Genomic DNA, 25,334 nt, shown 5'->3' with positions numbered 1-25,334 from the left:
TATATAGAAGAGAGAGGGAGGATATTAAAACACAGTTTCACCACCCATGGGGTTCCCTTTCATGCTGTTCATGGTTATTTTCATCTGGTGCAAAGGTTAGAATGTAGATTTCTCGAGTATGGACCGACCTGCAAATGCCCATGTTCAGTGGGGAAGCAATTACAGAAGCCAGACCTTCCACCTTCTGCACACCATAATGACCCTGGGTCCATACTCCGAGTGGGTTAAAGAATAGGAAAGCTATCGGGAGGGTATGAGATACGGAGAGCCGGTGGTCGGAATTGTGTGGAGTTGTACCCCTCTTATCCTATGGCTTTGTCAGTGTTTCCTTTATATAAATAAAAATTTTTAAAAAAAGAATGTAGGTTCTCTCTTTCAGATGTTATACTAATCTTTTGTTCCTGAAAGTTCTCCTATCCAAAATTTGCTACGTACTCAAAATTTCATTCTTGAACATTCATTCATGGATACTTATAGTTTATTAGATCCCTGAGTCATATGAATGAGTAGAAAATTACCGTTATACAGTCTGTATTATTCTTTTTCAGTTCTTCATCAACCATCATTATTCAGTAAACATGCTTGAACAGCATGCCCCAAAATACCTCTAACTCTTATTTATTTTGTATTTTTCCATTATTTTATTTCTTTTTTATATTTGATAGGACAGAGAGAAACTTATAGAGATGAAGGAGGTAGAGAGGCAGAGAGGAGAGACAACTGTAGCACTGGTTCACCACTCACAATACTTTCCCCCTGCAGGTGGAGATCAGAGGCTTAAACTCAGATCCTTGTTCATGGTAATGTGTGCTCAACCAAGTACACCACTGCCCAGTCACCATTTAATTTATTTCTATGGTTCTTTCTTTATTAAGGGAAAATTATTTATATTAAAATGCACAAATGTTTGTTATATGGGTCTGAGAAGTGGGCACATTTGTATAAATAACACTTTATTAAAATATAGGTTTTATTATTCAAGTATAGCATGACCAGCAGTACAAGAGATGACTGCCACTGAAAAGATAGTTTATGATATCTACAGGTGCCAAGAGAAGGATGCAAGGGGTCACACGAGGAAGCACCAGTGTTGGTCACAAGGCAAAAGAATGAGAAGTGTGGACAACAGCTATTTTTAATTTTTTTTTTAATTTCTTTATTGGGGGATTAATGGTTGACAGTCAACAGTAAAATACAGTAATTTGTACACACATAACATTTCCAAATTTTTTCACAATACAATCTCCACTAGGTCTTCCTCTGCCATAATATTCCAGGACCTGAAACCCCACCCCCCAACCCAGAGTCTTACTTTGGTATAATACACCAAGTCCAGTGTAAGTTCTGCTTAGTGTTTTCCTTTCTGATCTTGTTTTTTCAGCTTCTGCTTATGAGTGAGATCATCCCATATTCATCCTTCTATTTCTGACTTATCTCACTTAGCATGATTCCTTCAAGTGCCATACAAGATGGGCTGGAAAAGCTGAACACCATTTTTAATAGCTGCATAGTATTTCATTGTGTATATGTACCTCAACTTGCTCAGCCACTCTTCTGTTGTTGGACACCTGAGTTCTTTTTCTTCTAGCGTTTGCCCTTCTTCCGTAGCCAGTCAACAGTGTCAGGTTGAAAGCTGTCAGGAGCTGCTTGTTGCTGGCTTTGAAAGTGACTGGGATCCATGTGGATTCAGTCGGCTAGGAAGGATCGTCAGTTTCCCCCAATGAATGGGTACTCACGGGATGCACCACGAGAAGGTCGATCCAATGCATCCCGACACCTGAGTTGCTTCCAGGTTTTGGCTATTACAAATTGTGCTGCTATAGGTATACACAAATCTTCTTAGGTGGGTATGTTTGGTTCCTTAGGATATATCCCCAGAAGAGGACTAGCAGGGTCATAGGGTAGGTCCACTTCTAGCTTTCTGAGAGTTCTCCAGACTGCTCTCCACAGGGATTGGACCAATTTTCATTCTCACCAGCAGTGTATTAGGGTTCCTTTCCCCCATAACCTCTCTAGCATTTGTTGCTGCTACCTCTTCTGATGTACGACATTCTCATAGGACTGAAGTGATATCTCATTGTTGTCTTTATTTGTATTTCTCTGACAGTGACTTGGTCTTTTCTATGGTGAATATTCTGTTCATATACTCTCTCCATTTTTGGATGGGGTCATTTGTCTTCTTGTTGAGTTTGGCAAGCTCTTTATTTATTTTGGTTATTAGCCTCTTCTTGTCTAATGTATAGCTTGTAAAGATCTTCTCCCACTATGTGAGAGCTCTCTTTGTTTGGGTAGTGGTTTCTTTTGTTGTGCAGAATTTTTTTCAATTTGATGTAGTCCCATTGGTTTATTTTTTAGTCTCTTTTTGTAATTGGATTCGTATCATTGAAGATGCCTTTAAAATTTATGCGGAAAAGAGTTCTGCCAGTATTATCCTCTAAGTATTTGATAGTTTCTGGTCTAACATCCAAGTCCTTAATCCACTTGGAATTTATTTTTGTATTTAATGAAATATAGTGGTTCAGTTTCATTCTTCTGCATATTTCAACCCAATTTTCCCAACACCATTTGTTGAAGAGACTCTGCTTTCTCCATTTAATAATCTGAGCACCTTTGTCAAAGATTAGATGTCCATATGTGTGGGGGCTTACTTCTGGGCTCTCAATTCTATTCCACTGGTCAGTGTGTCTATATATGTTCCAGCACCAGGCAGTTTTGATGACAATGGCCCTTTATAACAATTTGAGATTTGGGAGTGTGATGCTTCTAGTTTTTTGTTCGTTCTTCTCAAGATTGTTTTGGCAATTCTAGGTCTTTTCTGGTTCGAAATAAACATTTGTAGCTTTTGTTCTATTCTAAAATATTGGGTCAGATCTTGGTGGGGGGGATAGCATTAAATTTGTATATGGCTGTGTGTTGTATACTAATTTTGATGATGTTAATTCTTCCAACCCATGAGCATGGAATATTTTTCCACTTTGTGTCTTTTTCTCATAATTTTCAGTATATAAGTCTTTCACTTCTTTAAAAAATTTTTTTTATTATCTTAATTTATTAGATAGAGATAGCCAGATATTGAGAGGGAAGGGGGCCTAGATATTTCATTGTTTTTATTGCTGCAGTAAAAGTGATTGCTGGATTTCATCTTCTTCTAACTTAGTGTTTGCACAGAGGAAAGCCACTGACTTTTGTATGTTAATTTTGTAGCCTGACACCTTACTGTATTTCCTGATGATTTCCAAAAGCTTCTTGTTGGATTCTTTAGGTTTTCCTATGTATACTATCATGTCATCTGCAAGTAGGGAGTTTGACTTCTTCTCTTCCAATCTATATGCCTTTAATTCCTTGCTGCTGCCTGATTGCTATGGCAAGAACTTCCAACACTGTTGTATGCTTTACATTGGGTTGTTCTAGCTCTCCCCCTGCCAAGAAAATTGGTTCAGTCCTGCTAGTTTCGCGGGCCCGCTTGTCCCCGCCCCAAGGAACCCCGACAGGGTTCCAGAGTTGCAGAGTTCGAGAGTGCTTGGCGCTGCCGCGGGGGAAAGAGGCAACAGAGTTCTGTTTGGTGATTAGTTTGGGTTAGTTTATGAATCATTATTCCTGAATAAAAAAATACAGCTTCCCTGCCCAGCCGTATGTCTCTGGTCGTCTCTGTTACCCGCCCGTGAAGCTAGCCCGGCCAGCTGGAGCCTCTGAATTTTAACAATACAACACTGTGCTGAATACTAATGGTGATAGTGGCAGCCCTGTCTAGTACCTGATCTGAGGCAAAATGCTTCCAGTTTTTCACTGTTGTGTATGATGTTGGCTGTAGGTTTGCTAAATATGGACTCCACTATCTTGAGGAATTTTCCATCTATTCCCATTTTTTATAGCGTTTTGATCATAAAGGGATGTTGGATTTTGTCAAAGGCTTTCTTCTACATCTATTGATATAACCATGTGAATTTTGGTCTTGCTTTTATTGATGTGGTGGATCATGTTGATTGATTTATGTATATTAAACCAACCTGTGTCCCTAGAGTAAACCCCACTTGGTCATGATGAATAATCTTTTTAATATATTGCTGTATCCAGTTGGCTAACATTTTGTTCAATATTTTAACATCTATATTCATCAGAGATATCAGTCTGTCATTTTCTTTTTGTTGTTGTTGTTGTATCCCTGTCTGCTTTTGGTATTATGGTGATGTTGGCTTCATAGAAGCTGGAAGGGAGTATTCCTCTGTATTCAATCTTTTGGAAGAGTTTTAAAAATAGACGTATTAACTATTTTCTGAAGGTTTTGTAGAATTCATTTGTAAGACCATCTGGTCCAGGACTTTTATTCTTGGGAAGGTTTTTGATAACTTTCAATTTCTTTGGCTGTGATTGGCCTGTTCGTATTTTCTAGATCCTCTTTGTTTAATTTTGGAAGTTTGTAGGTATCTAGGAACTTGTTCATTTCTTTCAGTTTTCTAGCTTGGTGGCATATAGTTGTTCATAGAAGCCTCACATGATACTTTGGATTTCTGTTGTGATATCTCCTCTTTCATTTACAATCCTATTTCTTTGAGTCTTCTCGCTTTTTTTGTTTTGTGAGTCTGGCTAAGGATTTGTTGATTTTGTTTACCCTTTTGAAGAACCAACATGTAGCTTCATTGATCTTTTGTATGGCTCCCTTATTTTCAATATTATTTACTTCTGCCCTAACTTTAGTGATTTTAGTTCTTCTGGTTGCTCTAGGGTTCCTTTGTTCTTCTTCTATGTCATTAAGGTGTTTAGTCAGGTTGTTTATTGGAGCTTTTCCTTGTTCCCTAATGTGTGCTTGTATGGCTATGAGTTTCCCTCTAAATACTGCTTTAGCTGTCTCCCAAATATTTTGATAGCTAGTGTTTTCATTTTTCAATACAGCATCTGTACTGTAATCCACTAAGCTTCACCCCCCCAATAAAAACTCTAAATTGAATAAATAATAAATAAACTTATCTTGTTTATTTGACTCTCTGTTTTTAGAATACCAGTTGACTTTTTTCTATCAATATAATTTTCTAGACAATTTGTTAATTATTTGAAAATGCTGCTCTATTTGGTTGATACCCCACAAAGCAAATAGATTTCCTAGTGTCTGTCAATCTAATAGGTAATTATTTATTTTTTCTTCAAAGTAATATTCTGTAGTGAGGCATTTTATAAAGACAGCAATTATATCTGTTGCCAGCTGGGAAGAACCAGTAAGTGAAATGAAGGTAGAATGTTTTATGAGCTCCAAAAGAGGCAAAAGAAAGAAAGAAAGACCACTTTCAAGACATCAGGACCTTGAAAGACATGCAAACTGTTTCTTTCTTTCTTTCTTTCTTTCTTTCTTTCTTTCTTTCTTTCTTTCTTTCTTTCTTTCTTTTTTTAGTGGTTTAACGATGATTGACAAGATTGTGGGATAAGAGGGGTACAATTCCGTACAACTCCCTCCACCAGAGTTCCATATCCCATTTCCTCCATTGGAAGGTTCCCTATTCTTTTTTTTTTCAATATTTATTTATTTAAGAAGGCAATGGGGGGGCAGGCAGTAGTGCAGTGGGTTAAGCACACATACTCAAAGCACAAGTATGGGTGTGAAGGATCCGGGTTTGAGCCCCTAGCTTCCCACCTGCTGGGGAGTCCATAAGTGGTGAAGCAGGTCTGCAGGTGTCTGTCTTTCTCTTCTCTGCTCTGTTTTCCCCCTCTTGATTTCTCTCTGACCCAACAACAACGACAGTAGTAACAATAATAACAGCAACAATAAACAACAAAGGCAACAAAAGGGGAAAAAAAACTGCCTACAGGAGCAGTTGATTTGTAGTGCAGACATCGAGCCGCAGAGATAACCCTAGAGGCAAAAAAAAGAAGGCAAGAGGTAATTATTATTATAACTAAGTTATTTGGGAACTTGGTTTACTTTGAAAATACCATGGTTAAGTAATGTACCATAGAAGACCTTACCATAATTTATTCCATTTAATACTATTTACAAATAACTATATCTTATATACTGGCAAGACTTGTTGCTTCTGTTCTCCCTGGTCTAAGTGTGTAGGTGATTTAGTATTTCAAAAAAAGTTATTAGAAAAGCATTAACAATTTAAGCCCAGTGTTAAAATTCAATCAGTTTACTCATTTGAAACCTTAAGTGTTTAGTTTGAAGGAACATATATCAGAACTAAAGTCTATGCATTAAAAATTTTGAGACAGTCTATTTTTCCCTCTCTCATATTGATTAAATAGTGATTTATAAGACTACAAGTTAATAGGAGTGGATATTAACACCATTTTCATTAGCACTCATTTCTTTTCAGTCACCCCCATGTAAAACCTTGGCATTCTTTGTCCCCCCCTTTAGTTTCCCACATCTAAATAGTTCCCATGTCTAATAGTTTCAAACTCTGCAATATCTCTCATCTTCATTTCTGCTGTCAGTATCCTAATTCAGCCCCTTGTTTTAATTAGTCTTTTTCGGTGATGCCCTCCTGAATTCCTAATGTAAATTGTAATAGAACAAGGACTTGGCAGTGAAACAAATTAAAGTGCTCATTGTGAAAAGAGCACTAGCAGTTGTCTAACTTACAGAAAATTATTTAACCTTACTTTATAGATGAAAAAATTCAGACTGAGAAGATAGTCATTCTTATCTCATGAAGTATGCCTATTTTGGAATGATAAATGGGACAATGTATGTCTACTGATCAGGTACCAGGAAAATATTATATCTCCCTCTTTTTGTATTTTTTATAAATTTATTCAAAAATGTTATTTACTTAATTATTTATAGAGACAAACTGAGGTAGGAGGGGGGCTTAGAAAGGAGGGCTAGAGAGATAAACACAGCACTGCTTTATCATTTGAGAAGCTTCCCCTCTACAGGTGAGGACTGGGCGCTTGAATCCAGGTTCTTGCACATAGTAACATGTGCACCACCTGGCTCCCTCTCTCCTTACTTTTAGTCTTTTTATAACCCAAGCTAAGCTTCAGTCATATTAATATGTTAGTCTTTTGTTCTTTAGTGTTTTCCCCCATTGTCTAATTTATCAATAATTTTAGCCTAGTATTTGAGACTGTTTATTTCAGGTTTCTCATATTCTAATATTTCATTTTGAGTTAAATTATTTTTGAGTTAAACAGTATTTCTTTTTTTTTTCTATGTTTCTTTTCATGTTTTTTAAAAAAATTTATTGGGGGATTTATGGTTTACAGTCAAAAGTAAAATTCAATAGTTTGTACATGTAACGTTTCTCAGTTTTGCACATAACACTCTAGCCTCCCCACCCGCAACCCCCACACACCTAGGTCCTTCTCCGTCATCATTTTCCAGGATTTTTTCTCTTTCTTTCTTTTTAAAAAAATTTCTATATTGGGGAATTAATGTTTTACATTCAACAGTAAATACAATAGTTTGTACATGCATAACATTTCCCAGTTTTCCATATAACAATACAACCCCCCACTCGGTCCTCTGTCATCCTTTTTTGACCTGTATTCTCCCCCTACCCCTCATCCTAGAGTCTTTTACTTTGGTACAATACATCAGCTCAAGTTCAGGTTCTACTTGTGTTTTCTCTTCTGATCTTGTTTTTCAACTTCTGCCTGAGAGTGAGATCATCCCATATTCATCCTTCTGTTTCTGACTTATTTCACTTAACATGATTTTTTTCAAGGTCCATCCAAGATGGGCAGAAAATGGTGAAGTCACCATTTTTAATAGCTGAGTAGTATTCCATTGTATACATATACCACAACTTGCTCAGCCACTCATTTGTTGTTGGACACCTGGGTTGCTTCCAGGTTTTGGCTATTACAAATTGCACTGCTAAGAACATATGTATACACAGATCTTTTTGGATGGGTGTGTTGGGTTCCTTAGGATATATCCCAAGGATGGGAATTGCAGGAGCATAGGGTAGGTCCATTTCTAGCCTTCTGAGAGTTCTCCAGACTCTTCTTCACAGGGGTTAGACCAATTGACATTCCCACCAGCAGTGCAGGAGGGTTCCTTTGACCCCACAATCTTTCCAGCATTTGCTACTGTTACTTTTTCTGATGTATGACATTCTCAGAGGAGTGAAGTGGTATCTTGTCTTTATTTGTATTTCTCTGACAATCAAAGACTTGGAGCATTTTTTCATGTGCTTCTCAGCCTTTTGGATCTCTTCTGTGGTGAATATTCTGTCCATGTCCTTTCCCCATTTTTGGATGGGGTTATTTGTTTTCTTGTTGAGTTTGGCAAGCTCTTTATATATTTTGCTTATTAGCCTCTTGTCTGATGTATGGCATGTAAAGATCTCCCATTCTGTGAGGGGTCTCTTTGTTTGGGTATGAGTTTTTTTTGCTGTGCAGAAGCTTTTTAATTTGATGTAGTCCTGTAGGTTTATGTTTGTCTTAGTCTTTTTTGTAATTGGATTTGTTTCATTGAAGATGTCTTTAAAATTTATGAAGAAAAGAGTTCTGCCAATATTTTCCTCTAAGTATCTAAGTATCTGTGGTCTAACATTCAAGTCCTTGATCCACTTGGAATTTACTTTTGTATTTGGTGAAATATAGTGGTTCAGTTTCATTCTTCTGCGTGTTTCAACCCATTTTTTCCAACACCATTTGTTGAAGAGACTCTGCTCTCCCCATTTAATAGTCTGGGCACCTTTGTCAAAGATTAGATGTCCATAGGTGTGGGGGCTTACTTCCAGGCTCTCAGTTCTATTCCACTGGTCAGTGTGTCTATTCATGTTCCAGTACCAAGCAGTTTTGATGACAATGACCCTATAATTACAATTTGATATCTGGGAGTGTGATGCCCCCAGTTCTGTTCTTCCTTCTCAAGATTGTTTTGCTTTTCTGGTTCCAGATAAACATTTGTCGCATTTTGTTCTATTCTCCTAAAAAATGCAGTTGGGATCTTTATGGGGGGATAGCATTAAATTTGTAGATGGCTCTGGGTGGCATATTCATTTTGATTATATTAATTCTTCCAACCCATGTGCATCTTTCCACTTCTTTGTGTCTTTTTCAATTTCCTTGAGTAGTGGCTTATAACTTTCAGTATACAAGTCTTTCACTTCTTTGGTTAGGTTTATCCCTAAATTTTTTTTTTTGGTTTGTTTGTTTCTATAGTAAAAGGAATTGATTTCTGGATTTCATGTTCTTCTAACTTAGTGTTTGCATAGAGGAAAGTCACTGACTTTTCTATGTTAATTTTGTAGCCTTACACCTTACTGTATTGCCTGATGATTTCTAAAAGCTTCTTGCTAGATTCTTTAGGTTTTTCTCTGTATACTACCATGTCATCTGCAAACAGGGAGTTTGACTTCTTCTCTTCCAAATCTGTATCCCTTTAATTCCTTGCTCCTGCCTGATTGCCATACTTTTTCTGATGCCTGATGCCAGTTTTTCACCATTGAGTATGATGTTGGCTATAGGTTTGCTATATATAGATTCCACTATCTTCAGGAATTTTCCATCTATTCCCATTTTTGTAGCATTTTGATCATAAAGGGATGTTGGATTTTGTCAAAGACTTTCTCTGCATCTGTTGATATGGCCATGTGGCTTTTGGTCTTGCTTTTATTGATGTGGTGGATCACATTGGCTTATTTATATATATTAAACCAACATGCATCCCAGGGATAAACCCCACTTGGTTATGATGAACAATCTTTTTAATATACTGCTGTATCCAGTTGGCCAGAATTTTGTTCAATATTTTAATGTCTATGTTCATCAGAGATATTCGTCTGTAATTTTCTTTTTTGGTTGTGTCCCTGTCTACTTTTGGTATCAGAGTGATGTTGGCTTCATAGAAGCTGGAAGGGAGTATTCCTGTGTCTTCAGTCTTCTGAAAGACTTTTGAAAGTAGGAGTATTGGTTATTTGAAGGTTTTGTAGAATTCATTTGTTAAATCATCTGTTTCAGGACTTTTACTCTTGGGAAGGTTTTTCATAACTGTTTCAATTTCATTAGCTGTGATGGGCCTGTTCATATTATCTAGTTACTCTTTATTTAATTTTGGAAGCTCTTAGGTATCTAGGAAATCGTCCATTTCTTCCAGGTTCTTTAGCTTGGTGGCATATAGTTGTTCATAGAAGCCTCGCATGATATGTTGAATTTCTGCAGTATCTGTTGTGATATCTCCTCTTTCATTTACCATCCGATTTATTTGGGTCTTCTCCCTTTTTTGTTTTGTGAGTCTGGCTAAAGGTTTGTCGATTGTTCACTCTTTCAAAGAACCAACATTTACTTTCGTTGATCTTTTGTATGGTTTTCTTATTCTCAGTGTTATTTATTTCTGCCCTAACTTTAGTGATTTCTGTCCTTCTGGTTGCTTTAGGGTTCCTTTGTTCTTCTTCTCCTAGGTCTTTAAGATGTGCAATCAGGCTATTTATTTGTGAATTTTCTTGATTCCTAATGTATGCTTGTATGGCTTATGAACTTCCCTCTCAGTACTGTCTTAGCTGTGTCCCAATTATTTTTATAGCTTGTGTCATCATTTTCATTGAACTCCTTAAACAATTTGATTTCTTCCTTTATTTTCTCTTTGACCAGTAGTTTTTAAGTAGTGTGCTGTTGAGCTTCCACATTTGGGACTATTTCTAATCTTTTGTTGATTGTTAGGTGTTAGTTTAATTCCACTGTGGTCTGCGAAGATGCTTGGGATGATTTCAGTGCTCTTGAATTTGCTGATGCTGTCTTTGTGGCCTAAAATATGGTCCTCCTTGAGAATGTCCCATGTGGACTTGAGTAGAATGTGTATTCCAGTTTCTTGGGGTGAATGACTAAAAATGTCCAATAGCTCTAGTTTATCTATCTCTTCATTTAGCTCCTTCCTTTCTTTATTGATTTTCTGCCTGGATGATCTGTCAAGTTCAAAGAGTGGGGTATTGAAGTCCCCTACTATGACTGTGTTGCTGTTAATATATTGCTATAACTCTTTCAGTAGATGTTTGATGTATTTAGATGGCTTCTCATTGGGTGCATAGATGTTAATAATTGTTAAGTCCTCTTGATTGACTGATCCTCTGAGCATTAAGTAGTGTCCATTCCTTTCTTTTTTAATCTTATCTATTTTAAAGTCTGTCATGTCAGATATGAGAATAGCTGTTCCTGCCCTTTTTTGTGGGCCATTTGCCTGTAGGATAGTTTTCTATCCTTTCACTTTGAGTCTCTGTGTTTGTCTTATTGAGTTAGGTGGGTTTCCTGTAGACAGCATATTGTTGGGTTGTGTTTTCTGATCCATCTTCCTACTCTGTGCCTTTTAATAGGTGAATTCAAGCCATTGGCATTTATTGATATAAAATATTGAAGATATTTTAACACCATTCTTTTAGAGTTTTAGAGTGTTCTGATATAAGGCCTATTTATGATTGTCTGACTGTTTATAGGAGACCTTTCAGAACTTCTTTCAGGGCAGGCTTGGTGATAGTTGATTCTTTCAACTGTTGCTTGTCTGAGAAGGTTTTTATTCCTCCATCTAGTCTGAATGACAGTCTAGCAGGATACAGTAGTCTTGGTTGAAAGCCTTTCTCATTGAGCACTCAATAGATAGCTTGCCATCCTCTTCTGGCCTGTAGTTTTTGTGTGAAGTCTGCTGCTAGTCTTATGGGTTTTCCTCTGTAGGTGACTCTTTGTTTTTCTCTTGCAGCCTTCAGGACCCTTTATTTATCCTTATTCCTTGCCATTCTAAATATGATGTGTCTTGGTGTCTTTAAGTCTGGGTTAATTCTGTTTGGGACCCTCTGGGCTTCTTGAACCTTTATGTCTTTTATGTTGTCTAGACTAGAGAAGTTCTCAGCTATTGTGTCCTGAAGAATGCTTTCTTCCTCTCCCTCTCTTTCTTCCTCTGGTAAGCCAATAATGCATATATTATTTCTTTTGAAGTCATCCCATAGGTCCCCATTGTTGTTTTCAGTATCTCTTAATCTCTTTTTGAGATCTCTTCTTTTTTAGTTGTCTCTAATTTGTCCTCGAGCTTGCTAATTCTGTCTTCAGCCTCATTTATTTTGTTCTCTCTCTCGTCTACTGTTTTCTGGAGTTTATCTATTTTGCTACACTGTTCTGATACTGTTTTAGCTTGTTTAGCTAGTTGTCTTCTTAGCTCAGCTATTTCAGCTTTCAAATAACCTTGAGATAACTAGTGTTTTCTTCCAGAGTCTTATTTGTTGTTTTTGCATATCTGATGACAATTCTTTCAAACTCTTAACCCACTCCTGTGATTATTTCTTTAACTAGTGTTTGGATGTTGCCCTCTTTATTTTGTGGTTCAACCTTTGGGGGGCTTTTAGCTGGACTGTTGTCCTGGTTCATTTCTCCAATATTTCGTCTTATTGGTTTAACCATTTTATATACTATGTCATGAGGTCCTTCTCTCTGTACTTTTCAAATTACTGATAACTCTTGCCTGGATTGACTTGTGTCTAAGTAAGGTAGTTAAAGGGTTCACAGTTGTGAAAATTGACAGTTGTTTCAATAGTATTTTAATCCCTGAGTTGGAGCTCAGTGCCTTAAAAGCCTCTTTTGTGCTTTTTCTTCCCTATAGGCTATGAGAGCCTGAGGGCTTTTAAACTGTAAGTAGGCTTCTTAGGTTAATCACTGACTCCTAACCGAGAGATAAAGCAGAGTGGGGCAGAGATAATCCAGTGGTTATACAAAGAGACTTTCACAGCCCCACTCTTAGGCCAGGGAGGTATAGATCTTCTCCTGAGTTTCCTGGATAGTTCTCAGTCCCCTGGTGTCAGCACAGGGCCTCCCTGCCACTGCTCCAGATTCTGAGGGCAGTAGCCATGGAAACTCAGAGTTGCATTTGGTGAGTCTTAGGGGAGTCCTCTCCTCAGTTCAGCTGTCCCCTTGTTGGTGAAACAGACTGGAGGTGGTGTCTCAACTGGTTATCAGCCACCCAATCTCTCCCTAGGCTCCTCTCTGTCCACGAGCCACACATGTTTGTACTCACTGGTGATTTGGTGGGTTTCTGAAGTCATTCCAGTCCTGTCTTGTTGCAGTCCCTGGTGGTCTCCTTTGGTATTCCTCATTGGATAGATTTTCAAAGAAATTCTGTGGTTTTTATTTCTCTACTGGTATGAAACTTTGTATGTTTATAAAGACTTTTTTTCTTTGATTTCATATAACAATATCAAAGAAACTGAAATACCATGCAGATAACTTTTGTGCAGAGGACATCTAAAAAAATACTAACTTTTTTTTTATTGGCTTTAGGAATAAATACTTTAAGAAATGTGTAATTTTGTGTTTTTTGAACTGTTAAGGGAAACTATTCTTTTATAATGACTGACTATAAAGTGCGAAGATTTAAGCCCTTATATAAATGTTCCCCTCATTAGCTTCATTATTAGCATTTTTACACCTTATTGATTTAAATAAAGTGAAGTAAATGCAGTTCTGTTGTCCTTTTTCCCTTTGTCTCCCTTTTGATGAGTAGATGATTATGGATTTACTCTCGTGTTTTCATCTAGACTCATTTGTCAAATCTTGTTAAATCTGCAAAATGATGATGGAGAGTTGCAGTGTCACTGAATGCCTTATATTGTGGATACCTGGTAGATAAGGGATGTGTTTGTAAAGATAAACTGGTCACTCCTTCAACTGATATTTCATCATTTTCACCTTACAGTGGTTTCAAAGACAAGGAACTTCATAGCTATCAGACTCTTATTTTTCTTTCTTTCTTTATTTTTTTATTTAAGAAAGGAGACATTAACAAAACCGTAGAATAAGAGGGGTACAATTCCACACAGTTCCCATATCCCAATCTCCACATCCCACTCCCTCCGCTGATAGCCTTCCCATTCTCTATCTCTCTGGGAGTATAGATCCAGGGTCGTTGTGGGTTGCAGAGGGTGGAAGGTCTTACTTCTGTAATTGCTTCCCCGCTGAACATGGGCATTAACAGGTCGATCCATACTCCCCAGACTCTTATTTCTTTGTAGGAGCTCAGAATGGTGGTAATATATGAGTATTCACATTTGTCTTGTGGTATTTATAGCCCTATTCTTGTTTTCTTTCTCTCCTCAGCCCATGTAATAAACACTACAAATAAAAGAGTATTGGGGCTGGGAGATAAATAACCTGGTAGATGATTCGTCTTACTATGTGTGAGGTCCTGCATTCATTCCCTGGATATACATATATTTATTTATTTATTATTGAGAGAGGTAAGGCAAAAATGGCTAAATTGAGAGGTCTTGTGTTTTCCTCTTTTCTTGGCTTTGACTTATGATGATGCCAGGGATTGAACCTGGGGATTCGTGGACCTTTAGACCTTAGGTATGAAAGTTTTGTATATAAACTGCTATGCCATTTCCCCAGCTTTAAAGGGCAGTGCAATTAATGTGCTTTAAAATCTATAGTCTTATAAACCAAGGCTTCCTCAAGAACAAATATTTGTAAGTATAGGTTTTAGGCTTAAAATAGTGATTAATAAATTTATAAATATTAATCGATAATTGCCCTCACTTAAATTGAGTAGTGGATTTCACTCTATATAAGATTACATATTGATATGATATATTGATGTTCATTTCTAATCCTTTTATTTTCTAGCTCACCAGAGATTGGAACCCGCAACTCTGTCAGGAATTGTGGCATTTATCCTTAGTCTTTTATGTGGAGCTCTGAATTTAATCCGAGGTTTTCATGCTATAGAGAGTCTCCTGCAGGTACTGTGCTTTTTTTTTTTTTTTTTTTACAATTTCATCTGTGCTTTTTGATTCTACTTGTTACACAACTGATTTTAATTGATTTGGGTATTAGTACAATTTACAGTGTATGTTCAGATTTTAGAATCTATACAACCCCTTCTTTTTTAAAATTTTTTTTTATTTAAGAAAGGATTAATTAACAAAACCATAGGGTAGGAGGGGTACAACTCCACACAATTCCCACCACCCAATCTCCATATCCCACCCCCTCCCCTGATAGCTTTCCCATTCTCTATCCCTCTGGGAGCATGGACCCAGGGTCATTGAGGGTTGCAGAAGGTGGAAGGTCTGGCTTCTGTAATTGCTTCCCCGCTGAACATGAGCATTGACTGGTCGGTCCATACTCCCAGTCTGCCTCTCTCTTTCCCTAGTAGGGTGTGTCTGGGGAAGCTGAGCTCCAGGACACATTGGTGTGGTCTTCAGTCCAGGGAAGCCTGGCCAGTATCCTGATGGCATCTGGAACCTGGTGATTGAAAAGAGAGTTAACATACGAAGCCAAACAAATTGTTGAGCAATCATGGACCCAAAGCTTGGAATAGTGGAGAGGAAGTGTTAGGGGGGTACTTACTGCAAACTCTAGTGTACTTCTGCTTTCAGGTATATATTTTGCAGTAGTTTATAGATACATGTGAATATATGCTCTCTCTCACAGAAACTGGTGTATATCTAGGTTTTGGGACTTTGTTAGAAAGTGAACCACCTGAGATGAAATTAGAGTATACTATGAAAGGACAGGTCTCACCCGAGTAATGAAGCTGAAGGGTCGTCATTCCACATGTGAAGTCTCTGGACACAGTCTGAGGTGAAGCATGTTGAGGTGGCAATCGTTGTGTTGGTTAGGTTGTGATCGGCGGATGCAATATTATTTGATATACCAACCCCTTCTTCTAAAAACACATACTTCTAGTTGGCTTCTTTGCCTCAGTTAGTACATATTTATTTATTCCTCTGAAGATGAAAATACATATTTAGCATGAGTCCTGCTGTCTTAAGAGTCTAGAGTTAGATTGGGCGGGAAAAGGTGTTCATAATGAACTGGTAAAATACAGAGTTTGGCAGAGAAGCTGTGTGAAAGGATAGGAGGAAGCTTGATAGAAAGGGGTGAAGTATGGAAATTGGGCAATAAATAGTGTAGTAGGTTAAGTGAATGTGACGCAAAGTGCAAGGACCGGTGTAAGGATCCCAGTTCTAGCCCCTGGCTCCCCACGGGCAGGGGAGTCGCTTCACAGGCAGTGAAACAGGACTGCAGGTGTCTATCTTTCTTTCTCCCTCTCTGTCTTCCCCTCCTCTCTCCATTTCTCTCTGTCCTATCCAACAATGACAACAACAATAATAGCTACAACAATAGAAAACAACAAGGGCAACAAAAGAGAATAAATAAATATTTTTTTAAAATTTTAAAAATGAGGTGAGGTCCTGAAAGGATCTTAGTGACTAGAGAAGAGTTGGAAGAAAGGAGAATTTCTGGGCAGATTTTTGTCCCACCTGTGTAATCCTATTTAGTTATTTTTCTCTCTGTTCTTGGCAGCTGCCTGTAAAATCATTAATTTTTTTTCTGGCATGGTTTTACTTTCCAATGGAATTTATTTCAGAAATATTTTCTGTCTTTTATTAGTGATTTAATATTGATTTACAAAATTACAAGATAACAGGGTACAATTCCACACCATTCCCACCACTAGAGTTCTGCATCTCCAACCCCTCCATTGTAAGATGCAGCAGTTCTCCCAAGATTGCAGTTATGGATTAACTATTATTTATATAACTGTCTGTATATGAATATATTTGCCCTTTTTACTCAATCAAATATTTATTTTTTATTAGTGATTTAATGATGATTGACAAGATTGTGGGATAGGAAGGGTACAATTCCACACAATTCCCACCACCAGAGTTCCACATCTCATCACTTCCATTGGAAGTTTCCCTATTCTTTTCCCTCTGGAAGTATGGACCAAAGATCTTATGGGATGCAGAAGGTGGGCAGTCTGGCTTCTGTAATTGCTTCTCTGCTAAACATGGGCATTGGCAGGTCGACCTATACTCCACAGCCTGTTCCTTTCTTTCCCTAGTGGAGCAGGGCTCTGGGGAGGTGGGGTTTCAGGACACATTGGTGAGGTTGTCTGCCCAGGGAAGTCAGATTGGCATTGTGGTAGCATCTGCAACTTGGTGGCTAAAAAGCATTAAGATATAAAGCAGAACAAAATTTTTAATAATCTTGAAATTCTAAAGGTTAGAATATAGCAGATGAGATTTGGGGTCTTGATGTTGGAAGAAGCTAGGAATTCTGTTTTAGGTATATTACAAGGGCCCATGCCTTTACTAATTTTTGCCTGAGCCTGACAGCTAACATGCAGGTAGTCTAAAAGTATTATCTTGGAAGATGGTGTCAGAGTTGGGAATAGGACTAGATGTATTCTTTTCTTTTTCTTTTTGTGAGCTTTTGAAACTTATTTATTTATTTATTTGTTTATTATGTGACACCAGTGAATGAACCCAGGATTTCATACATATATGACACCACTGCTGAGCAACCTCCTGTGTCAGTTTTTCATTTTAGAGAGAAAAGGACAGAGAGGGAGAGATAGAGATAGTCAGATACACACAGAGAACACTCAGAGAGAAAGGGTATTACAACACCACTTCACATCTTTGTAGTCTCCATGATGCTCCCATGAGGTGTTAGGGCTCAGGTCTAGGACTTCGCACACAACAAGATGTGTGCTCTACCATCTGGATGAGCTATTTACCAGCCTCTAAACTTCCTTAAAGTTTATCATATTTTAGACTCTACAACATTTTTCCCCTTTCATCTCCTTATATTTTTTTAAGATTTTTTGATACTTCTTTATTGTTAAATTACTTTTTAAATAAATTCAGCATTAAGCTTAGAATACCATTTATAAAAGTCCACTTACATCATATACCATTCCCTTTCAGCATATGTCATGTGAGTTTGGAGAACACTCTTATGTTCTGTTAGTCTGGGGAATGATGTGAAAGTAACATTGTAGATACTGCCTAATGTCCTCAATCTGTATGAAGACAGTATTGTCATGTTCTAGCTTAATTGCCCCTCAGGATTTGGAACCTTCCAATGACTCCTCGGTTTCTCTTCCAAACAACATTTCCATAGCCAAATCAGCTTCCTTCCTGCAGGAAAACTCAGGAAAGTATAAACTACAACTTTTGTACTTTTAAGATGCTATATTTGGCTAATGCTAGCCTTGATTCCTCCTAAGTGTTTGCATTCACCCTCTGACCAGTAATGTCTTTGCCTCATTGTGATTGAGGTTTTCTTCTTTTTTTTTTCTTCAGAGAAAATTAATCTTAACTAATTACAATTTATGTGTAACTGACTCTGATAGCTCTGAGGTTTCATAGTCTGTTTACTATTTGTTTGTTTATTATAATAGAAACAAAGATAGGCAGAGAGAGTGAGAGACCATAGCATGAAACTTCCTTCAGTACACTGGAGGTCAGACTCAGACCTGGGTTTTGCACATGTCAAAGCAGGGTATACTATCCAAGTGAGCTACTCCCCCCTGGCCTTCTATTTACATTTGAAAATACAGCTTCTAGGGCAGTATCTTGCATGAACTTGAGTGCAAAAGTCCTCAGTAAAATAGCAAATTGAATCTGATGATATATACAAACAAGTGTATTTATTCTAGGCATGCCAGGATGGTTCATCATTTGAAAAAATCCATTACTATTTTCTGTCACAACAGATTAAAGAAGAAAAATGCCATATTTATATCAGTAGATAGGGTAATGTTATTTGACAAAATACAACACTCTTGGGTGGGGGAGGGTGGGATGCTCTATCTAGTATTATGTTATACCAAATAATGTTAGAGGAACTTTGGTGTTAGTTATGGTGAATTGTATACATACTAAAATCTCTATAAACCAGTGTTTATCAGTAAAACAAATACATATTTAAGAGTAAAGGTAAATTTTCTCAGTTTGATAAAGAATACAGAAACAAACCTAAGCTAACATCATAAATATCATGCTTGATGAGAAATCAGATGCTTTTTACCCTAAGGTGTGAAAAGTGTACTAGGAAACCTAGTTAATGTAATTAGGCAATAAAACAAAAGGTATGCAGATTGGCAAATAATAAATACAATTGCCTTTATTCACAGATTACATGATTATGTAGAAAGGGAAAATTGATATTTGAAATAAAAATTATACCATTTATATTTTGGCACCTTAAAAATGAGGTATAACAAAAAATCTAACAAATTATATATAAGATCTTAGTGAATAAATCCGTAAAACACTGATAAAAGAACCAAGTATCAAAATAAGAGAAACATTTTTTATTTATTTATTGGGGGATTAATGTTTTACATTCAACATAAATACAATACTTTGTACATGCATAACATTTCTCAGTTTTCCATATAACAATACAATCCCCACTTGGTCCTCTGTAATCCTTTTTCAGGGCTTGTACTCTTTCCCCCCCACCAACCCCAGAGTCTTTTACTTTGGTGCAATACACCAACCCAGTTCAGGTTCTACTTGTGTTTTCTCTTCTGATCTTGTTTTTCAACTTCTGCCTGAGAGTGAGATCATCCCATATTCATCCTTCTGTTTCTGACTTATTTCACTTAACATGATTTTTTTCAAGGTCCATCCAAGATGGGCAGAAAATGGTGAAGTCACCATTTTTAATAGCTGAGTAGTATTCCATTGTGTATATATACCACAACTTGATCAGCCACGCATCTGTTATTGGACACATGGGTTTCTTCTAGGTTTTGGTTATTACAAATTGTGCTGCTATGAACATATGTGTACACAGATCTTTTTGGATGGGTATGTTAGGTTCCTTAGGCTATATCCCCAGGAGAGGAATTGTAGGATCATAGGGTAGGTCAAGAGAAACATTTTATTTTTTTGCCTCAAGAGTTATTAATGGGGTTTGGCACTACAAATCCAGTGCTCCTGGTGGCCTTTTTTGTTTTTTAGTTTTATTTCCTAGGACAGAGAGAAATTGAGAGGGATGAGGAAAGTAGGGAGAAAGATAGAATCATCTGAAGACCTGCTTCACCACTTGTAAAGCATCCCTGCTGCAGGTGAGGAGAAGAGGCTCAAACCCCAGTCCTTGCAAGGTTCCTTGTGCATAGTACTATGTGCCCTTAAGCAGGTGCACCACTGTCCAACCTCCAAGAAATATTTTATCTTTATGGATAGGATGGTATCGTCATCTGTAATTTCAAAACAATTACAGTAAAAATATTCCAGCAAGTTAATTTGTAGATTTTGTTAAAGTGATTCCAAAGTTTATTTGGAAAGGCAAAAGATCCAGAATAACCAACAAAATTCTAATAAAAAAAATCATAGAGGACTGATACCATCCAACTTCCAAGATTTTCTATTATGTTATAAAAATCGCTGAAGAAATAGATCAATGGAATGGAAAAGAGAACCCAGAAATATACCCACACAAATGTAGTCAACTAATTTTTGACAAAATTAATTCACTGGAGAAAGAAAATGTTTCTGGAATAGCTGGATACCCACATGCAATATAAAGGAATCTGGACACACATATTATATTGTTCATAAAAATGTTAACTCAGAAAATATTACAGACCTGATTTAAAACAAAACTTTTAACTTACAAAAAAATAAGATAAATCACAGTTGACCTTGGATTTTGTGATGAATTTTTAGCTATAACTCCAAAAGTATGATTCACTGAAAGAAAAAAGGATTGGTAAGTTGGACTTAATTAAAAAGTTTTTGCTCTGAAAAAGACATATAAAGAATTAAAAGAATAAGAAAACTATGCTGCAAAGTCCAGCTAGTGATACATCAGGTAGAATACACATGTTATCATGTGTGAGAACCTGGGTTAAAGCCCCCAGGCCTTGTAGGCAGGGGACAAATTTCATGAGTGGTGGAACAGTGCTAGAGGTAACTCTCTCTGTCTTTCATCCTCTCTCTACCCACGGACAGAAAAAGGTTGCTGGTAATGTTGGAGTGGTTGAAGACTTACCACTGCTGCCCCAGTGATAACCCTGGTGGCAATAATAATAGTAACAATTATTATTTTAAAAAAGGAGAAGATAAGTTGTAGACTAAAAAAATCTTTCCAAAATACCTCTGAAGGACTCATTTCTAAAACATTCAAACAACTCTTAAAACTCAAGAAAAGAACCCAATTTCAAATTGGCTAAAAGAACTGAATAGAGGTGGGGAGATAGCATAATGGTTATTTAGAGAGACTCATGCTTCAGGCTCCAAAGTCCCAGATTCAGTACCCCACACTACCAAATGCCAGAGTAGTGCAATGCTCTGGTTAAAAAACTAACAAAAACCTGAATAAACACCTCATCAGTGCAGTGGCACTACTGTAATAAACAATAAAGTTAAGAGTTTAAAGTAGGCTAGAATGAGGGACTGCAAGCTTGTCATTTTTAACAAGTGCAGGTTTTATAGCACTAATTAATATGCAAAAATAAACATAAAATTGATGACCTGAGATCTCATACTTTTAATTTTCTCTCATTAGAGATTTATCATTGTCCACATCTTATATTGGATAAATGTCCCTTTTTATTTTCATTAAAGAAAACCCATTCAGTTTAAGGTATACTATTAAATTTATCTTGGTTCATTTTTGAATTTTATGTTAATATTAATCTCTAGAATAGCTATAAATAATTTTTGGCTACTAAAGGTAAATCTATTTGGTATAAATTCCACAGGAGGGGAAACTTTTATTTTCAAGTTACTTGCAGTATAGTTATTCAGTTCTTGGTAGTGATAGAGGAGGTGGAAAGGCAGTACCCAGCTTAAGTGCTCTAAGTATTTCTCAAATACTAGATTTAAAAGCAAATAATCTATTGGGATATTTTTTTTCTTTTTTTTTAGATCTGGTGGAAAATAAGAACTGCACTTCCTAAGTGTGAACTATATATATTGATATCAGTTTAAAGTTTACTTTTTAAAAAGTATGTCTACGAAACTTAAAAAAAAAAAGATAGAATCAGGGGCTGGACAGTGGCACACCTGCTTAAAGCGCACATAGTATTAAGTGTAAGAACCCACACAAGGATCCAGGTTCAAGCCTCAGCCCCCCACCTGCAAGGGGGATGCTTATAAGTAGCTGTTGTTTTCTCCGGGCTATGTTGTTTTCTCCGGGCTGGCTTCACGGGCGGGTAACAGACGACCAGGGACTCATGGTTGAGCTGTAGGCAGTATCTCTTTATTCATGCAGGACGCAGCACAATCTAAGACGAGCTAAGTTAAACTCAAAGTACAGTACTGTAAAACTCACAATGCTGTCTTTATATATACTTCCCAAGTAGGGTGGAAACAGGATGTGACATAGAGAGGGTGGAGAGAAAAGTGACTGGTAAAAATCAGAGTGTGACAAGGAGGGGGCAGATTAGGCGAGAATCCTATCACTGAACCACAAATGCCCTGGAGGGAGGGTGGAACTTGTTAACAGTGGTTATGTAAATAGAATGAAGTGGTTATGTAAATAGAATAGTGTTAAGCAGGGGGGATTTAAACCAAATGAAACAGAAGGGGTCTCATGCATACCAACAAGTAGCGAGGCAGGTCTGCAGGGGGTCTTTGTCTCTCCATCCCTATCTCCCCCTTCTCTCAATTTCTTCTTGTTCTATCCAATAAAATGGAAAAAATGGTTGCCTGGAGCAGTAAATTTGTAGTGCTGGCACCAAGCCCCAATGATAATTCTGGAGACAAAAAAAAGTAGAGAGATAGAGAGAGTTTAAGAGACCCTACCTCCAAAGCTTCATTCAGTGCAGTGAGAGCCAGTTTTAAATTCTTAAAGACTAAAAATTTGCTCACATTTCTCTTCTAGTTATGTAACTTGATGTCAGAGACATTAGAGAATCAACATAAATTATTATTCATGTATATTACAAATGTTGTTTAAAGATTCAGCACATTAATTTCTTCTAGATTAATAACTGCCTTTTAGGTTGATAATCTGGGGATTTACTAAGATGTTGATGACTGAAGTTTTTCTTTGGTGTCTTAAGTTCAGTCTGGGGAAATGTAGGAGTACAATTTTTTAATATGGTCACTATGTGTGCTTAACCTAGTGTGCCACCACCTGTCCCCCTAATTTTTTAATATGGTAAATTTGATTTGATATTCATAGTAATGTGTAAATTAGATTATTTTTAGAGGTGTCAGATGGTGGCACACCTAGCAGAGCCACACGTTATAATGTACAAGGACCCATATTCGAGCCTCTGGTCCCCACCTACAAGGGGAAAGCTTCACAAGTGGTAAAGCAGTGCTGCAGGTGTCTCTGTCTCTCACCCTCTCTATCATCCTCTTCTTTCTTGATTTCTGGCTGTCTTTATCCAATAAATAAATAAATAAAATACTTTAAAAACTTTTAAATTATATTATTTTTACATATTTTCTAACTGAATTTAGTGATGTTAATGAGTTTACAGTGAATTGGCACCTCTTTGAATACATGAAATTTTATTTTATAATACTTCATGTGTTCTTTAAGGATAAAACTTGAAACAATGACATTAGTGAGATTATTTCAGTCTAGAAATAATTTGCATGTAGTACATCAGAAAAAAATTAAAGTATTTTGATAGAACAGTAGAAATGCTCACCTGGAAGTTAAAATACTGAGTCCCAGTAACTGACTTTCTGACTTCTTTTATCTTGGTTTCCTATTCTATAAGGTAAAGGTTTTAGTCTACATAGGTTAAAGGACCATTTCAGTACTAAGATCTCTAAGCTCTAATTCTAAAATTTTTTGGTAATGGCTAGTAGAAGGCAAAAGTAATTAACTTGCTATATATTCCTTGAGTTTTTATTTCCCATACATATGCTAATTGCATGTGTGTATGTGTATATCTTTATCTTTATCATTGGGGCATTACTACTCTGGGCCAGCTCCTATATCGAAGGGCGAGGAGGAGAGGAAAACACGATAGCACGTAGGTTTTCCCACTGCCATAGGGCTGTGCTTGAACTTTGGTTGCACACATGACAAAGCAAGTGTACTGTTCATGTGAACTGTCCTGCTGGCCCATTTGCTGATAGCTTTTAAATAAATTACATACATTAAAGTTCTGTGAAAGGTTTTTACTTATTGAATGGCATAATATCCATGCTATGATACAGTGTTCATTTGCTTTCAGAAAAACTGGGACAAAATTTCCTATTCTATGCTCATTGCTGAAGAATTGAGGGGGATCTATAAACAAAAAGTAAAATTGTCCCCCAATTTTCTCTGTGTTTTATGTATATACACAAATGCATGCATGTATATATATAAGCCTACATGCACACATACATGTAAACACATCTATACACATGTATATATCATGTATATTATATAGCTTTGTGTTCTTATTCTCATTTAAGCCTATAATGTTAGTATTTTCTAATTATTGCAAACATTTGAATAAAATCAACTGTATACATTGTGTAGTTTTTAATTTTTTTGCTGGTATATGAACTTAATCTTACCCCTGTTCAAATAGAAATTTCCGTTCAGTGGGGGAGACAGCATAATGGTTATGCAAATAGACTCTGATGCCTGAGGCTCCTAAGTCCCAGGTTCAATCCCCTGCACCACCATAAGCCAGAGCTGAGCAGTGCTCTGGTGTTTCTCTGTGTGTGTGTGTCTTTCTCTCTGCATCTCTCTCAAAAATAAAATTAATTTAAAAAAAAAGAAATTTACTTTTATTAGTTTTCAAAATGATATGCTGGTATCCTAGCATTCCCCAAGGGTGAATATGTCATTTCATTTTTTTTGACTCCTTTATTTGCTCTGATCCCTTCTTCCTTATCCAGTACTAAATCTACCTTTATCCCTGCATCTCTCCCTCTTTCCTCACTCCTACTTTTGTCCCATCTTTAAACCTCTGTTCCACCTTTCCCCAGCCTCTGGTTATTCCCTCACTGTATTTCATTTGCTTCTCTGCTAGTTTTCTTCTTTTAGCGTTTAAACATTTTTTAGCCTGTCAGTCTTAAAATAATAATAATAATAAAAAGCCTCTTGTCTTATGTTCCCTTTTAATTTTCTTTTTTTTTGTTCTTTTTTTATTTTATTTTATTTTATTTTTTTTATTTTAGAAAGGATAAATTGGGAGTCGGGCTGTAGCACAGAGGGTTAAGCGCAGGTGGCGCAAAGCACAAGGACCGGCATAAGGATCCCGGTTTGAACCCCACCTCCCCACCTGCAGGGGATTCGCTTCACAAGCGGTGAAGCAGGTCTGCAGGTGTCTATCTTTCTTTCTCCCTCTCTGTCTTCCCCTCCTCTCTCCATTTCTGTCTTTCCTATCCAACAATGACAACAATAATAACTACAACAGTAGAACAACAAGGGCAAGAAAAGGGAATAAATAAATAAAATAAATATTTTTTTAAAAAAAGAATGTTTAAAAAAAAAAAAGAAAGGATAAATTAACAAAACCATAGGGTAGGAGGGGTACAACTCCACACAATTCCCACCACCCAATCTCCATATCCTACCCCCTCCCCTGATAGCTTTCCCATTCTCTATCCCTCTGGGAGCATGGACCCAGGTTCATTGAGGGTTGCAGAAGGTGGAAGGTCTGGCTTCTGTAATTGCTTCCCCACTGAACATGGGCG

General features: G+C 37.0%; 1 protein-coding gene across 3 annotated transcripts in view; it reads left to right on the top strand.

The window, feature by feature from the left end:
- SEC22A (SEC22 homolog A, vesicle trafficking protein) overlaps positions 1-25,334 on the top strand; it is a 66,016-nt gene that overhangs the window by 21,882 nt on the left and 18,800 nt on the right. For all 3 annotated transcript variants that reach the window (XM_007528897.3, XM_060198261.1, XM_007528896.2), the window contains exon 5: positions 14,548-14,663. In XM_007528897.3, the coding sequence (XP_007528959.1) occupies positions 14,548-14,663 (116 nt within the window). The remainder of the gene's footprint in view (positions 1-14,547; positions 14,664-25,334) is intronic.

Source organism: Erinaceus europaeus, chromosome 9, assembly GCF_950295315.1.
Source record: "Erinaceus europaeus chromosome 9, mEriEur2.1, whole genome shotgun sequence".
Taxonomy (NCBI): domain Eukaryota; kingdom Metazoa; phylum Chordata; class Mammalia; order Eulipotyphla; family Erinaceidae; genus Erinaceus; species Erinaceus europaeus.
Note: the sequence above shows the minus strand (reverse complement) of the source record. Positions and strands in the feature narration are given on the sequence as shown.